At 36.8% G+C, this 18716-nt stretch overlaps 1 protein-coding gene across 1 annotated transcript in view; it reads right to left on the bottom strand.

Annotated features, from left to right (window-relative positions):
• LOC150096146 (uncharacterized) overlaps positions 1-18716 on the bottom strand; it is a 283232-nt gene that overhangs the window by 84133 nt on the left and 180383 nt on the right. The window contains exons 18-19 of the mRNA XM_090409625.1: positions 16609-16746; positions 8919-9109 (exon numbers count right to left, since the gene is read on the bottom strand). Of these exons, the coding sequence (XP_090265751.1) occupies positions 8919-9109; positions 16609-16746 (329 nt within the window). The remainder of the gene's footprint in view (positions 1-8918; positions 9110-16608; positions 16747-18716) is intronic.

The raw sequence follows: 18716 nt of genomic DNA, 5'->3' as shown, positions 1-18716 counted from the left end.
CTCCACCAAAATAACATTAAGGTAAGATGAGTGTTGCATTTCTCACACATAGGTAAGTCATTAGACCTCAGTAAATAAGAAGGTGTTAGATAACTGTGACCTATGCAGAGCCCAGCAAGAACAACTTCCTCTCTTCTGTTTGTCAGTGATTCCTGGCAGGAGGATTGCCATTGGGCAATTGACTTCGATTTTATAAACCCAGTTTACTTCAGTATAAAAGACAGTCAAACAGTATACTGAAAGAGTATGATCTGATTTAGCAGCTGCATCTGCAATGTAATTTCCCTTAATTCCGATGTAACTGGGAATTAAATACAATCAAAAATCAAAATTTAGGATCTTTATTTTGTACAAGTGTTTAATCCACACACAAGCACTGGGTGTGGATTAAACATCAGAGAGCAGATAGACTGTAAAGAAGAGTCTGCATAAATTATATACTTCTAGTAGGAGTTTTCTTTGATATGCACAAGTGCAAGCTGAATGGCATGCATTTCATTCTGCTGTACAGTTACTGCAATCAGGTGGGATCTGGTTCCCTAATGCTACAATCTAACCAGATTGTAGCATTAGAGAACACAGACAACAGAGATCTCTGATAATGAACTATCAGTATAGATGGGCAAGAAATCAGAGTGGGCTGTTCTGTGCATTGAACAACTGAAGGTAGACAGATGAGAGTGTATGAGACTTCTGTAGTTGACAAGAGGTTGCAGGATGGAGTGCAGGCCCGCCATGAAGGAATGCAAGGTTGCTTGATGTAGGTAATGTTGTCAGCACTCATGCCAATAGCTTCCATAGCCTCATCGATGTGCATACCAAAAAAAGACGGATGGCAGTTTGGCATGTGTGATACAGGACCTCTGTAGAAAAAGGAGACTAGTCCATGTAGGATGATCTGGGAATTTATTTTTAAGGTATAATTAAGAGACATTTTTGTCTAAGTGATAGAGGAGGTTCAATTGATTCAACATAAAAGCTTTGAATGGGTAATGTTTGAAAAGCACTAGAGCATGCTCTCCCTTACAGAACTGTAAACCAGGGACTCATAATCAAGCTTTCAACATACAATTGCACAATAAATGCGGAGAAAGGAACATTATCAATATCCCATTTAGTTGAGGATAGAGTGTGGGGGATGTTCAGTGCTTTTTTTGCACTTATCCCAAAGATGAGTCCCAGAAACTTGGTCTATGGAACTACTGCAATACTAGCTTGTCCCATAAATTAAAGATGCCAAGAGATTATACTTGGTTTAATCCCTTATCCAAGTGTAAACAAAGTTTGTACCTGAAGTAATTTCAAGACTGGGCAACTTGTATATAGAAGCTAATGAATTCACATCACTTGCCTTAGTATCCCATAATGCAAAGCACATATCTTTATAGAAATGTATAATGCTATGTATTATGGAAAGACCTTTATTGAGGTCTCATTAGTGGAAGCCAGACCCAGATGATGAGACCTCAATAAAGGTTGACTGCACTAGGGTGAAATAGCAAAATGGCTCTTTGAGTTGCTCTTTAACAAATGACTGATTGTATGGTCCTATGCCTTTGGTACAGAAACTTAATTGCTGTTTCTCTTGTTGCTCTTTCGATATTAAAAATTCAGCAGGATATGAGATTGCTGAGATTCTGGCAAAGTTTTCACCCAAAGTGTATGCAATAGCTTTGGGATCAGCAATAATAACATATCCATTATGTTCCAAGAGAGACAACTTGGAGTGTTTCATATCTACCTTTCATTTTCTGGATTTTATCCCAGACACTTTTTTGCACTGGTTGTTTGATTAATCAATTATGTAAATTGGATCCAGGATTATTTTCGATTCTGACCTGTCACATTACATGCTATTAAGTTCATTGTGGTAGGGTATTTATGAAAAATACCCCATGCTCTATTTTGATCTTTTCTGGCTGCTTACCACTCTTGGTTTCACCAAGGCTTTGAACAGAGTGGAAATCAGGTTCATATTTTTGGAAATGCTGCAGTTGCTGCATGGACAACACAGTCTGTTACATGCTTCACTGCTTCATTAATGGGTGTTTCCACATGGACATCTGGGTAGGACGACATGGTTCCTGTGAAGACATACTAGGGATAAGAGGAAAATGACTGCTTCCATATATGTTTTCACCAATGTCCCATGTGAGGAATGGAAAAATGGCAGGGGTCTCCAGTTCTATCCTTGCATACAAGAGTAATATTCCTGATGATAGGATCCTCAACTGGGTTTTAAATAAGTTTCCTGCAGACAGAAGCACAAGGATTTGTGTTTCTGCAGCAGGTGCTTGATATCATCAATATTCTAGCAAAACTCAGGGCAGTTCCTCTGTAAAAACTTTTCCTCCTGTTTAGGCTTCGTAGATTTGTCTGATTTCTGTGAGGTTGAGGACTCGCCCTTTTTGGGTTTATATTTCTCATTAGATTTTGGGAGGTATGGACAACTAGTGTCCATCTCTTTCTCTGGAAAAATATCCAAATACATCATCAGATATGTCAGGATTACTGGGTAAGTTGAAGTTGCTTTCAATGGATACTGAAGTACAGCGGTGCCTCATAGTTCGTATTTAATTCGTTCCAGAAATCCATTCGAACTATGAATCGTTCAAAGTCTGAATCAAGATTTTACATAAGAAATAATGGAAAGCAAAATCATCCGTTCCCATATCCAAAAAATTTCAATAATTTTTTTAATTTTATCTATTTTAGGGTTTTTAACGTTAATTACTTAGAAAAAATTAAACAAAATAATCCTATATTTATTTTAATTATTACAACATAAAAATAACAGTGAAGAATATTTTTTAATATAAAAATCACAAAGATGAAAATAATGCTCCTGTTGTTAAGCGTATTCTTTCTGCTTCTTAGCTGGAGTCGAGAATGCTGATTCACGTTCTCTTTTTTCTGCACAGAAGAATCTATCTAATGTTATTTGGTCCTGACGATTTTCTTTGATATTTTTAAAATAACCTATCACATTGTCATCGAATAAGCTGATATTCTTGGTCACTACTGTCTTATTAGGGTGCCATTTTTCCATAATAGCTTGTGTTCTAACCCAAACAGAGAACAATTCTTGAAGGTCGGCATTGGAAATGCATACTTTGGCATCCTTCTCTTCCATAAAAATTTCTTTTTCCACTTCTTGTTGTTGTTGATCATGAAGATGTTGAAGTTCTTCTGGGCTGAGTTCGGTTTTATGATCATCTATTAACTCCCCTACATCCTCATCACTCACCTCTAATTCCATAGCTTTACCCAAAGACACAATTTCATTTACAACAGACTCTTCTTCACAGCTTACTACTTCACTGACTGAAATACAATCTGGCCAGTTTTTTCCAAGCAGAAATCATTGTTTTATAGAAACTTCTTTCCATGCCTTATCGACGATCCTTAAGCAATGAAGATTGTTGTAATGCTCTTTCCAAAATTCTTTAAGAGTCAGTTCTGTGGCATTGGTTATTTCAAAGCACTTTTGAAACATAGCCTTAATATACATTATCATCATCATCAAATTCCTGCCATGTACCCTCAAGGGGTGTACAGGATACGATAGTACTACATGACAAAATTACATCATTACTAACTTCCTATCTACAATTTTCCTCCAAATCAGTCTGTTACTTGTCAAGACTCCAACATTATCAGATCTTATATTTCTATCGTCTAAGGCAATTTGTACCGTATCAATCCACCTATATCTTGGTCTTCCCCTGGGTCGTTTTGCTGCCAAACTGGCAGAGAACACTGTTTTGCTAATCTTTCCTCGTCCATTCTGTTTAAGTGACCATACCACCTGAGATTAGCTCTGCTATCGCATTCCTGGATGCTGACAATGTCAAATTCTTTCCTAATATCCTCGTTTTTAATATGATATTGCCATTGATGCCATCTGTTCATGCCTATAATCTTTCTCAGGACTCTCATATCTGCGGTCTCTAATCTTTGGTCAAGAGCACCTTGTCATATGCCTTTCCCAAATTGACAAAACTTAAATACAGATCTTTGTTATATTCCCATGCTTTCTCAACTATTTGTCATAAAGTTAAGATATGATCTTGACAGCCTCTATTTGGCCTGAATCCAGCTTGTTCTTCACCAAGCTTTTCTTCCACAATTCTTCTCAACCGTTTCTCAAGTATACTTGCATAGATCTTGCCAGGAACACTCAGTAGGGAAATACCTCTGTAATTCTCACATTCAGTTTTATTTTCCTTTTAATATATTGGTACTATGAGAGCTCTACTCCAATCATCAGGAATTCATCCCTCTGTCCAGGCCTTCTGAACTATGCAGTGCAGCCACTGTAAGACTCTTATACCACCATACTTCAACATTTCTGGTCGAATATCATCTACTCCTGCTGCCTTTCCACATTTCAAGCCTTTGATGGCTTTTTCTACTTCAAGTATGGATATGTATTCCCGACTGCATGCCTGGTCAGTGTTTTTTACTACTGTGCTATCATCACTGCTTGTTTCATTTAGCAGTTTTTCAAAGTAATTACTCCATACTTCAAGGATATCTTTTTCTCCTGTTTTCATGTCACCTTGATCATCACTAACTCCTTCTACAGCACTCTTTCCTCCATTCCTAAGCTTCTTCAACAACCTCCAGAATATTTTGACACCTTCTTGATATTTATTTTTTATATTCTTGCCAAAGTCCTCCCATGACTTTTGTTTAGCTAGTTTTACACAGTGTTTAGCATTCTTGCATTTGCCTCTATATTCTCTAAGAGCACAAGCTGACTTATTTGACAGAAACTTTGATATGCTTTCTTCTTTTCCTTCACTGCCTCTTTAACTTCCTGTGTCCACCAGGGAGTTCTAATTTTTTTATCCTTGCAGACAACCTCACCACATGCCTCTCTGGCTGAATCAATCAATGTTTTCTTCAGAGTTTGCCACTGAATCTCCAAGGTTTGATTCCTGTTCTCAAACTCTTTCATTTTTTCTTCAATAATCTTTGTGTATTTTAGTCTATAGTTCACATCTGAGAGCTGCTCAACTTTTAATTTCCTTACATGTCATTCTTTTCAATATGAAATTCAATTTTATCCTGCTCACGACTAAATAGTGATCACTTCCAATTTCAAATCCTCTGTACACTCTGGTGTCCTGCACCAGGGAGAAAACATCACTATCAACAATAACATAGTCAATGAGACTTTTCTTATTCCTTGCCTCTTCTCTCCATGTGAATTTGTGCACATTTTTATGTTAGAACATAGTGTTAGTAATAACCAGTCCATGTCCTGAGCAGAAATCCAACAGATATTTGCCATTATTATTAGCTTTGCTCTTTTCTCCAAATTTTCCCAAAATATTTTTGTATGTCTCACAATCATTTCCTACTCTGCTATTTAGATCCCCAACAAGGACCAACCTTTCCTTTTTCATTGTGTCAGTTGCTTTTTCTAAAGCCTCAAAAAATTCCTCCACTTCTACCTTAGTAGAACCTTTTGTGGGACCATAGGCACAAATAAGTTTCATTGTCCAGTTCCCCATTATGATATTTGCCCACATTACTCTACTTGAGACTGACTGCCATTCAAGAAGATTAGCCTCGTATTTTGTGTTGAATACTATGGCTACTCCTTCTTTTCCTTGATTGTCATTGCCTGAATATAACATTTTGTATTTATTGCTCAGAAAGATCTCACCAGTTTTGGTCTTTTTTGTTTCAGTCACTCCTATTACGTCGATCTGGTACTTATCTATTTCCTCAGCTAGCTCCATTTCTTTGCCATTCAGGCTTCTTATGTTGATAGTACCGATCTTTAACTCTGGTGATGTTGAGTTGGGGTGCGTTTTCAAATTTGTTCCAGTAGCTTACTTTTCGCTGTTCACCCTGGTTCCCTGGCGAAAACAACAGGGACCTTGTTTAACCGGGCGACGCCCCAGCCGGCATGAAATTTTGTCAAGTTGTACCATCATTTTCTATTTTGGTTTAACCAATAAGAATACAATTTGGTCGGCTAAATCCCAAATTGCCAGCCCATCCTCGTCCGTTCAGTATCCAAGTAGATACCCAACAGGGTGCACCACGAGAAGGTGAGGATTGGACATTAGGTCAGAAGCCCTGGTCGGTTCTCCGCATTCCTTTAAAAGCTATGGGGAGGTCTCCTCTCAGTTATACAGCTTTGACCCTTAAGCACCCCGCCTTAATATACAGTTTTTTGAAGTTTGAAATCACTTGCTGGTCCATGGGTTGTATGATAGAAGTGGTATTGGGCGGCAAAAACTTTATCTTGATGAAACTGAATTCACCAACTAAATCCTCCTCTAAATTTGGGGGATGAGCAGGAGCATTGTCCGTCACTAGAAGAGCTTTTAATGGTAGATTTTTTTTAGTAAGATAAGCTTTTACAGCGGGAGTAAATTCTTGATAAATACACTCAGTGAAAAACTCTCTGCTAATCCAAGCTTTCGTGTTGACCCTCCACATAACACTGAATTTGCTCTTTATGACATTGTTCTTTTTAAAAACGCGTGGATTTTAAGAATGGTAAACGAGCAAAGGCTTTATCTTAAAGTCTCCACTAGCATTACCACAAAGCAGCAAAGTAATTCTATCTTTCATAGGTTTACATCCCGGTGCAGTCTTTTCTTCTTTTGTGATATAGGTCCTTTTGGGCATTTTTTTCCAAAATAGTTTCATTGCAATTAAAAACTTGTTGAGATACAAATTCCTCACTATCCACGTACTCCTTAAAGGTTTTTACAAATTTTTCCACTTCTTCTACATCAGCACTCGCAGCCTCTCCGTTCATGACAACACTATGGATCCCAGTTCGTTTTTTGAATTTATCGAATCGGCCTCTACATCATTTAAACTCCCCATTTTCAGTACCTGTCTCAGGTGTGCGTTTCTTAAGTTCACTATGCAGATGTTTGGCTTTCTCACAAATAATTCTCTCAGTAATAACGTCACCATGTAATCGCTTCTCGTTTATCCACACTAAAAGGAGTTTTTCCATCTCTTCAATAACACGTGATCTCCTGGAGGTCAATGTTGTCACACCTTTAGCCACATTTGCTGCTTTTATTGCTTCCTTATTCTTAAGAATGCTACTTATCGTTGACTTTGACATTTTAAAAATTGTCGCCAGATCCGTCAAACGTATACCGCTTTTGAGTTTCATGATAATATATTTTTTCATTCAATTGTCGATACTACAACTTTTCTTTTAGGTTTTGTTCTTTCTACATTCTTAGATGCTATGGGCAATAAAAAAAAATGCCAAAAAACAGTTAAAATTTCTCTATACAAATGTATCGTGCAATGACTAGGCTGTGTAAAGTAAAGGACAACGCACAGCAGACTGAGGCAGACACATACACAGGCACGGGGAAGTGAGTGAGGAAAATTAGTGGGGGAGAAGCATGCCCAATGGAGTGCCAAAACCATCTAATGATATATGACTCTGAGTTCCTGGACTATAGTTCAAACTGCGAATCAAATTTCTTGCATTCTCAAGTGTTTGTACTCTGGAACGTTCGAAGTACAAGGCACCACCGTATACATTTTTTCTGTGGAACGGGTCTGGTGGCTTTAAGTCTTTAAGTGATAACCTTGTCATAATTTTTTTCACAAGTGGGTTCTCATCAAATGTAATCATTTTTGTGGAAGGGCCATACATCGTGCAATTGATGTGCTCAACAGAGAAACAGTCACGATCGTAAAGTTCAGGTATGGTGAAATTATCAAATGGTGGAATAAACATGTAAACCTGAGTTGCTGTTGACATTTCTTTACTGTTGCCTTCTCAGCATAAGAAGATCTCAGAGCAGGTGTGATGTGACTAACTTTCTTCTTGCATCCTGATATGATCTATTTTTATTTTTTGTATTTATTTCTCATCTTTCCACTTCTGACATGCATGGAAGTTATGCTGGGTGATCACCCTGATGGTTTAGCTTTCTTGGAAGAGCAAGACTGGTTATCATACTCTTCACTACCAGATCAGGCACAGGTGTGTCAGAGCCACAACACATGCAGTTTGGGCATGTCCGTATTTCTGGCATTTGAAGCATCTCAGTGGATTACAGAAGTACAGTCGAACAAGACAATTGAGATACCCTGCTTTAACAGATGTTGGAAGAGATGAGGAGTGTGTAAGGATGATGTTTCTGGCTGGAACCAGCTGACCATCCTTACGGATGTGCCTCATATTTGGTCATCCTCTGATCCTTCAGCTCTAAACATATCTCCTCATCAAGGACATCTAGGAGATCCTACTCTGAGATCCCTTCTCTATAGGAATATATGTTCATACTATGATTTACATCGTACCAAAACATGGTATGAATGCAAATTTAAGGAGTCCTGTGAGATTCTTATTAATTACCCTAATCTTAACAATAATGATGGTCTAAAAATTCCAAACATATGGAATGCACATATTCTACCCACTTAACCTTTCTCCCTAAGAGTTAATTTTAAATAGGACCATAGGTAATCCAGGATCCTAAATCTAATATAATAATTGTCATGTTAAATTAGGACATCATTTTACTGTAACAAAACTATCTATATGAAAGAATGTTTCTCTGATGTTGTCTTAAATAGGATATAGTTTTGATGTAGTTAATTTATTTTAATTCATTTATTTATTGTAATTTTATTTTCACTAGAGGTCATGCCAGTAGAATAACCGTTGATCAAATCATTGTCTCTTTAGCATACTATGTGAAATGTAATTTAGCTTGTCTCTGTATATATATATGTGTACACTCCAGATGATGACCTTATATGAAGGTCGAAATGTCAGGAAATTAAAAATAGTTATTTATAACACAGTTGTAGAGTCCATAATTTGTGTAAAACAAATGCTGATCACTATGTAACACTAAAGGAAAGGAGCCTAAAGCATCATTAATATTTAATCAATATATACTTACCGAGATATTTCTAGTGCAGGAACACATGCTCCTGGACGATAGCCTCTGATTCCTCTATATTCCTTGGCAAACACATAATCTTGGATACTAGCTTTTCCATTTATCAATTTCTGAAACTGTAGCTGTACATACTGTTTCACAACAGATACATCTTTTGTATCAAACAGAATTTTAAGAGATTTTTCAAGAATCTAAATAGGAAAATATACTTAAATGTATTTAAGTATTATATAATTTAAGTAAATAATAAATTAGTTAATTGAAGCAATTAAAATGTATTAATTGAATATTTAAAAGTGGCTTTTGGTTTAAATAACTAGGCATTTTATCAGAATTAGTGTTCTATGGTCACTTTCAAGAAATAATCTTGTTGCTTTAGGCTATGCAATTTAATAAAATAAATATCACTTGAGGATACATGTGTGTGTGTGTGTGTGTATATATATATATATATATATATATATATATATATATATATATATATATATATCCTCAAATGATATTTATTTGATAGGTGAAAAAGTAATTTTTCATGTAGTGACTTTTAAAATCCACTAAATGAAAATTAATAATAATAAAAAAAAGACTAACAAATATGCAAATGAAAGAGGATCATATAGTCACAAAGAAAATAATTATGGGAATGCCAATTTAAGCTAGAACAATTTTCTGACATCTGTTTGGATGCAATATCTAACCTATAGTTAGTTGCTCAAAACCAAATGATTGTTACTGCTTGAGAATCTCTCTCTTTCTGTTGCTAAAATACTCTAAAGCATTAACCGTCTTGGGCAGTTGGGTGGTTAATGCTTTAATATGCAGTGGTTTTAATATGCACTTCGCATCGAGGTTACCATGGATGCGAAGTGCATATTAAAATTGTAATACCATTGATATTACATTGAAATATATGATGGATACAAAGTGTAGAGAAGTGATGTATTTTATCCATATTGACGGCGACGTGGTTAATGGTATAGCAGCACAATTCAATAGTGCACCTATTCCTGACAGTTTACGTTCACTACTTCATAATTTCTAAAATAGGCAACTAGTTATTTTTTAATTCCAATTTTTGTGGAATTTTATTAATACCATTATTAATACCATTGATTGACTTTTGTACCCAAGATCAGTATCACCAATGAAAATATTTATTTATATTATCTGTTTGTTTTTGGACTAAATAACTAGTTTATAAACATTAGCAGTCTCAAATAATCTTTAAGACATATTCTTATTACTTAAGCTACAAAACTTGATATAGCAATCTCTGCATTCATAATGTACACAACGAAGACAGCCTCCCTTTCTGAGATCCTTATGGAACACATCTTCCACAAAACAATGGTAAGAAACCCCCATCACCGAGAGGTAAATTAGATCTTCTTTCCTGTATGGCATTGCTGAGGTGCGAGTCTTGGGTGACATTTTTTCTCCAAGCCTCACATCGCACTTTCCAAAATTACACATCAATTTGGAAGTCAGGCTGAGCAGAGACACTGTGAAATCTGCATTTCAGGTGGATATACTTGACAACATAACAGAAGAAAGCCTGTCCTCCCATGGCAGAATAGCTGGAACCTATTTTTTCAATAAAAACCTGTAATGTGGGTAGGCCTTGTACTCTTTGATGTAAACAAGATTTATAGCACCTTAATATAAAATTCACAGCAAAACACTTCATCAGATAATCCTTCTCATCTCAACCAACACCATTCCACTAAAACCTACCTTATCACAGTAGTCACCAAGGTTGACACCGACATTCAGTGCTGAACGGAATTATCAGTAAACTGTCTCTTTTGCAACAGAACAGGAACAGTCTGGCACACATACATGGAGTGCCTGTTGATAGCAGATTAATATGTTCATCTTGAGGTAGAAGTGCAGTCTTAATCTGTGGCCATATGCATCCAGAAGAAGAATATTTGAACCTTCTACAGCCAAGAAACCATTCAATCTGTAGTTATCTCTTCATCACTGTGAAAGCAGTGATATATATACAACTTTTATCTGTAGTACAAAAGAGCAGATATCACAATTCTTTCATTAAGAGAGGCATCTGACTTCTTGCTTACAGTCTTCAAACAAAGTGAGAAGCCATCTTCTCCAAGAGCATTATCACCACAAGAAGAACACCACCACCACACACATGATCTCTTCCACTAGAACCTAGAATCAAAAAAATCAAATTCTGGCTGAGCAGAGAAACAGCATCACAATCCATTTTCCCACCTGGCAACAATTATTCTCTCCACACACGCACACACACAAAAAAAGGGGAAGAAAATAGATTTTCTTGCTTATATAATCAACTAGAACCACGTGAAGAATGATCTTAAAACTGAATTTGTTGTTTTCATGAATACTGTAATCATTATGTTTAACAATCAATCTGTATGCAAATTCTCTGCCTGAATACAGAGAAATCTATATAAACTAATGCCACTTGATATTTAAATGTGAGATTGTTATCTGTAATAATAATAATAATAACATATATATACTGTCCAACCACAGATATAAGACTCCTCAACACATCTTCATATGGCAGAAGAAGCAAATCCATTCTGATAATAGGGTAATCAATGATGAGTATTTATTATGATATGTTGGAAAATTAGCTTTTCTTTTATGAAAATTCTAGTTTTTAAAGTGGCAACTATTTTACTTGTTCGACAGTTGGAAAATTTTACATATAAATACGTGATTCCGCATGTTGGTGATGAATTTGTACATCGCCTTTCACCCGTTCAACATGAACTGACTCTTCTTGACACTGTGCCAGCCAGGGTTCTTGCATCTTTGGTCGGACAGTGTATATACACCCTCTGTCCAAAAAGAAACCAAACTTTTGATAGAAAATAAAACACAGGTCAATTATAATTATTCAAATAATTTATTTCAATCAATATACTCTCCCTCAGCTTCGATACAGCATTTAGCATGGTCAATTAATTCGTTAAATGAGTTTTTTATATCGGTTTTTGGGATACTGTTGAGGGTCGTGGTCACTGCCGCTTAAAAGTTTTCAATGCCGTTGTATCGCTTTCCTTTCATCGGCAAATGAAATCGGGGGAAGAGAAAGAAGTCACAGAGTGCTAAATCAGGTGAATACGGCGAGTGATCCAACACACAAACTTGGTGTTTGCTCAAAAACTGTCTCACAATGTTCGAACAATGAGATAGTGCATTATCATGCAAAAGTGACCAACTGCCTGCATCATGCCGTACGCAACAAATTCTTGCTATCAATTGCTTCAAAACTTCGAAATAAAACTCACAATTGACTGTTTGGCCAGGCGGATTGAATTCTTTGTGGATAATGCCCTTGGAATTGTAGAAACAAATTAGCATTATCTTTACTTCTGACTTCTCCAAGTGACTTTTTTTTTGGATGCCCCTCTTCTGGTGGTCTTGACTCAGCACTCTGACACTTTGTTTCGGGCTCATATTCAAAACACCATGTTTCGTCACCAGTAACGATCGTTCCAAGGAAGTTTGAGTCCTTATGAGCGATTTTAATGAGGTCCTGGCAGTGTTCAATTCGATACTTTTTTGGGTCTTCGGTCAACTTGTGGGGAACAAATCGCGCATTCAATTTACAAAGGCCCAAACTCTCAGTCAAAATGTTGTGCACGGTTGATTTTGGAATCCCCAATTCAATCAATCGCACGGACGATTTTGGATTCTTTTAAATTCACGCAATTTTTTGATGTTAACTTTGCTTAGTCCAATTTTTGGATGGCCTGGATTTTTGTCATCCTCAAGCATCTCACGACCACTTTGAAATTGCTTAAACCACTCGTAAACTTGAGTATGGGATAAGCATCCATCACTGTATGCTTTTTGAAGCATTTGATGTGTTTCGGTAAAACTTTTACCAAGTTTAACACAAAAGTCAATCGCAGCTCTCTGTTTGAAACTCATTTTCCGACCTTTCGTCAAAACATGTTGTCACTCTTGGCACTATAACTTGGCTTCTAATGAAACAAATGTCATAAACAGTTGACACATCACTAATGAAGGTTGTCGCTTTCGACAACAAAAAGATACAACAGATGGTGTCACTAGTTTCTTCTATTTTCGAAAAGTTCGGTTTCTTTATGGACAGAGGGTGTACATATACATATATATATATATATATATATATATATATATACGAGGGCTGTTCAATAAGTAATAAGACTAATTTTACTGTCGCGAAACCACTCATCACAATATTAATTTCTGTGGAATAAAGAAATGTTGCTGTCTGTATTAACAAAAGAGGTTGATAGATGGCGTATACAAACTGATGTGCCAGAGTGTCACGTGACTAAACGCAAGCTTGTTTCGGCGTGCCTACGAGCCGCGACCAGTCGTCAAAATGGAAGCGTTCTTGGAACAGCGTTATGCGATTAAATTTTGTGTGTGCTTGCAAAAATTGGCATCAGACACTTTTAACATGATACACGAAACTTTCCACCTCGAGGGCAAGTGTTTTTCGCTGGCATAAAACTTTTAAAGAAGGAAGGCAAAATGTGGAAGATCTTGAACGTGAGGGAAGACCTTCAACATCCATCACAGAGACAATGATCAACACAGCAGCGATTATCATCAAGGATGATCGCAGAATTGCAGTATGCCAGCTGCATGTTGTCCTGAATATTTCTGTGGGAAGTGTTCACTCAATCATGGCTGAACATTTAAGACTGAAACGTGTTTGCACCCAATGAATTCCCAAACTCTTGGCACCGGAGCAAATGCAGCATCGAATGGATGTGTGCACAGAATGGAAAGAAAGACTGGAACAAGAAGGCGACAACTTCTTAAAATGCATCATTACAGCAGATGAAGCTTGGTTGTATCACTATGACCCTACAATGAAACAACAAAGTAGTGAATGGAAGCATCTGTGTTCGCCTACCCCCAAGAAAGCAAAAACTGTAAATTCGGCTGGTAAAGTTATGACCATAACGTTTTTTGACTACGAAGGCATTGTTTACCAACCCGCTGTAGAACCTGGGAATACTGTAAACTGCTCATACTATGCGTATGTTTTACAGACAATGGTACAGCACGTTAAAAGGAAGCTTCCATTGCTGAAGAATGGCTTTTTATTGCACCACGATAATGCAAGGCCACATATTGCTGGTGGTGTAGTGGACGTTTTGCAGAAGAACAACATAGATATCCTCCCACACCCTCCATACAGTCCTGATCTCGCACCGTGCGATTTCTAGCTGTTTCCTCAGCTCAAGAAACTACTAAGAGGCTGCCATTTCGAAAGCAACAAAGCATGTGTAAAGCTGCTGAGGCAGTTTTGAAAGAACTCAAAAAACGGACTTTCACATGTGTTTAAGAAGTGGACGCAATGTTGGGAAAAATGCATCGCGTCTCACGGCAGTTACTTCGAAAAAGACCATGCAAATGATGACGATTAAAGGTAATCTGTTTTCTGTATAAATATAGTCTTATAACTTATTGAACAGCCTACGTGTGTGTGTGTGTGTGTATATATATATATATATATATATATACACACACACACACACACACACACATACACACACTATCCAGCTGGTTGGCTGAATGGTTAGTGCATCTGCTCTCCAACCAAAAGGCTGCCGGTTCGAATCCTGCCGTTGGTATAACTATAATAAATTTAGTTTAATTCTTTATCCAAGTGTGAGCAAACACAGTTTGTGCCTGAAAGTATCTTCAGGACTGGGGTAAGGTGGTACAACATCAGGCAACTCATTGCAAAGGTGGAGCAAGCTAACATCACTCATATCTGAGTATCTCCCATAATGCAAAACACATCCTTGCGGATATGTCTAATGTTATGCATTAAGGGAAGGGCCACTACCCAGACTAGTTTCTACCTTTATTGAGGTCTCTTCAGTGGGAGCCAGGCCCAAGTGGAGATACCAGGCAGAAGCATTTGCAAGGTCATCTCTACCTATAGGAGTTGCCAAACGATGTGCCATCTTTTTAATAAATTACTCTGGATTTAGAGAAAGAAGAAAGTTGTAAAGAGAAAGTCCTGAATATACTTTCAGGCACAAACTTTGTTTTCTCACACTTGGATAAAGGATTAAACTAAATTTATTATAGTCTAACCAAGTGAAAAATAAACTTTCAACATCTTTCTCTAAATCCAGAGTAATTTATTAAAAAGTGGCACACCGTTTGGCAACTCCTATAGGTAGAGATGACCTTGCTAATGCTTCTGCCTGGTATCTCCACTTGGGCCTGGCTCCCACTGAAGAGACCTCAATAAAGGTCGAAACTAGTCTGGGTAGTGGTCCTTCCCTTAATGCATAACATTAGACATATCTGCAAGGAGATGTGTTTTGCATTATAGGAGATACTGAGATAGGAGTGATGTTAGCTTGCTCCACCTTTGCAATGAGTTGCCTGGTGTCGCACCACCTTACCCCAGTCCTGAAGATACTTTCAGGCACAACTTTGTTTGCTCACACTTGGATAAAGGATTAAACTAAATTTATTATTGTGATTGTCTGTGAAAATACTAGTGGTGGTGGTGGGCAGTTGATGGTATTGGTGTAGTTTCAGTTTGCTGTAGTTGGTGGATTGAGTGGTGGAGACAGAGTTGTAGAGTAGGTGTCCTCCCTCGATTTGCTGAACAGATAGGCCCGCAACGTATCACCCATCACAACACCTTTTTCAAAGTCTGTCGGTTCCCTTCTGATAGCCATTTCATGCAGACACAATTGCAATGACTTGGGAGCATCGTATTCCTCCAATTTATACCAGCTACAACCATGCATTCTTTACATGGTGAGATAAACTTTAACCAATGGAGGTGTCCATTGACTTCTTTACAAACAGTGTATACAACAAGTCAACTTATGCAGTTAATTCATTCCAAAGGTTTCTGCCCAAGTTGAAAATCCATGCAAGTTGAATGGTGCTTAAATATGATGCATTTTTGACAAACATGTTTGCTTCAAAGGATGATGAAAGCTACATGTTTTGCTTATGAAAAGAAAACTTTGAGAAAAAGAAAGTTTACACAGTATCGTATCGATTATATAAATATAAAATCATATATAATTGACAAAATCATATATAATTAAATATTTTTTAAATCCATTAGAGGCTCATTTGAAACATCCTTCTGTTCTGGAACAAGCTGATTCCAAGACAGAAATGGAAGCAATGTTTATGAACTCTGTACGAAATTTATTTACATAATGAACAATTTTAAAGTAACTATTATATTTTCTGCCAAGTATAGTGGATGAAGTTCTGTAATATATATATATATATATATATATATATATATATATATATATATATCTTCTTCTCCTTTCTACGTGTTATTCCTACTGGTATGTTAGAGAGCTAACTTAAGCTCTTCTAAGTTCTATATATAAATATATATACGTATATATATTTATATAAGTACGTATATATATATATATATATATATATGCACTCATGATATATTATGTGATAATATATCACAAATATATTATCACATAATATAATTCAAGATAAAATAAATTAAAATCAACAGAATTCATATAAAGGTCAATAAAATTGTATTGTTTACTAGCGTTCCTAATTGTTTGTGCAGTTTTAGATCCTAATGACTTTAGATAAGTAAAATGAATGATGGTTATTTAGAGTTATTTCAAAGACAGAATTCCTTTAAAAAAATTATAAAATAACTTACTTTTCCAACAGCAGGACAGGAATCACGACGAACAGTTTCTATTCCTTTAGGATCAAACACTGGTTCTTTTTGATCAATGCTTTCAAACATATAGCCAACATAGCGTTTTTTTGTTTGTAATACACATGGTAGATACACCTACAAATGCATAAAAAACACTTTTGATTATAAGTTATGATGAGTCCTCTTTTGGAAACTTTGCAGCAATGCATTTTAATAATTAATATTCATGTTGGCAAGTATGCTACATGGTTGGCCTGAGTGGATAGCATATGCACTCAATCAACCAAGTTGTCACTTGATTCACCAAGTCAACGTCAAATCTTACTGTGAACATGAATGTTTTGTGAATGCCTTTAAGATGGTCGATGAATTTCATAGCATGGTGTGAGATAACCACTCTGCCTACTGGAGGCCTGAAGTGACTTAAATGTTTGTTTGGTCACAATAAATTTATAAGATTTTGGGTGGGATTCAAATTAAAAATGTATAATGTATGCAACAATTTCATACTTTTAATTTATTATCATAAAGGGATAAATGAAAAGGCTCAATAACTGAATGATTATTTTTATACATTTCGCATATACAAGGTATATATTATTATTAAGAGTGACCACCAGAGAGTCAGAGACTCATCGAGGGACGCCACATACTACACACACCAGCTATCATACTTATTCTTGAATTCATTCACACTGCTTGCACTCACAACATCCAAGGAATCCATTCCAATCACGCACCACCCTCTGAGAGAAAAATTTAGCTCTCACACCCTTCTTGGCAGCCTTCATTCTCAGCTTCAAAGGATGCCCTCTTGTTCTTTCCCCACCCTCCATAAATTGAAAAATTCCATCAATTGAAATCCTGTATGACCCTTTCAGAAGTTTGTAAGTCTCAATCATATCACCCCTCTTTCTCCTGCTTGCTAGTGTCTGCAGTCTACAAATTCTCAATCTGTTTTCATAATCAGTATTCCACAATCCTGATATCATTTTTAACACTCTCCTTTGTACTCTCTCCAATATATCAGAATCACAACAGAAACCAGGAGACCAGACCTGCGCACAATAGTCCAAGTGAGGTCTCATTAAGATCTTGTAAAGAGGCAAAAAACATCCTCATCTTTACATGTGAATGTTTGTTTCAGCATTACAATTATCTTTTGAGTTGTATTTGCAATCTTTGTCACACGGCCCCTGAACTTCAACTTCCTATCTATTAACACTCTAAGATCCCTAGCCTCATCAGTATCTTCTATCTAATCCCACCAATATAATACGACACTGGATATCTAATCATGCAAGTGAATGACTTTAAATTTATTCACATTGAACTGACACCCATTTTCCCATGCCCACAATTCCGGCCTATTCAAATCATTCTGCAAGTACTACATATCAGCAGCATTCCTGATTATCCTATCTATCTTTGCATCATCAGCAAATAGTAGCTGTATGTCACTTGTCAAATCCTTCCCAATATCATTAATGTACAGATTGAATAACAGTGGACCAAGCACTGATCCTTATCGCACACCACTTGTTATTTTTTATTTTATTTTATTTTTATTTTAATCTTTGTACTGGTTATGGGCAGTACTACCCTTACATGACATCCAGACATCTCGTCCAGACTTGATATAGGCCTAAGCCTTTACAAGTGTTTTACCCTATGCCTGTTCTAGTTATCATTGTGGTCATTCTCTAGTGGCAACGCCATGACACCAGTATGCCCTGTAGGGCCCTCAAGAAAAGAACTTTTATATCCTTCTGAGTAAGCCCAAGCTGTTTTAAGTCTTTATAACTATCTGCGCTCCATATGCCATGTAAAGAGATGGTGGTGCTGGTAAACCTCGGAGTTGCCCCATGCTCCTCTTGTATCTTACTAACTAGATCTTGGTCATTCTTATAATAGTTAACCTTATTATGTCTATAGGCCAGTGGGCACTCTGTTCCCACCACCTGGGCATCAACTAACCAAACATCACCATCTCTTTTAATCACTAAGTCTGGCTTACGCAAACCCGTGGAGGTCCTATAATGTGGTTCCACCGCGGTCTCCCAACCTTTGTTCTTAAAGCAATTATTCAGAATGGAGACCATGGC

This window comes from Typopeltis vanoorti, chromosome 19 (assembly GCF_054136105.1).
Source record: "Typopeltis vanoorti isolate ZY-2024b chromosome 19, IOZ_Tvanoo_1.0, whole genome shotgun sequence".
Taxonomy (NCBI): domain Eukaryota; kingdom Metazoa; phylum Arthropoda; class Arachnida; order Uropygi; family Thelyphonidae; genus Typopeltis; species Typopeltis vanoorti.
Note: the sequence above shows the minus strand (reverse complement) of the source record. Positions and strands in the feature narration are given on the sequence as shown.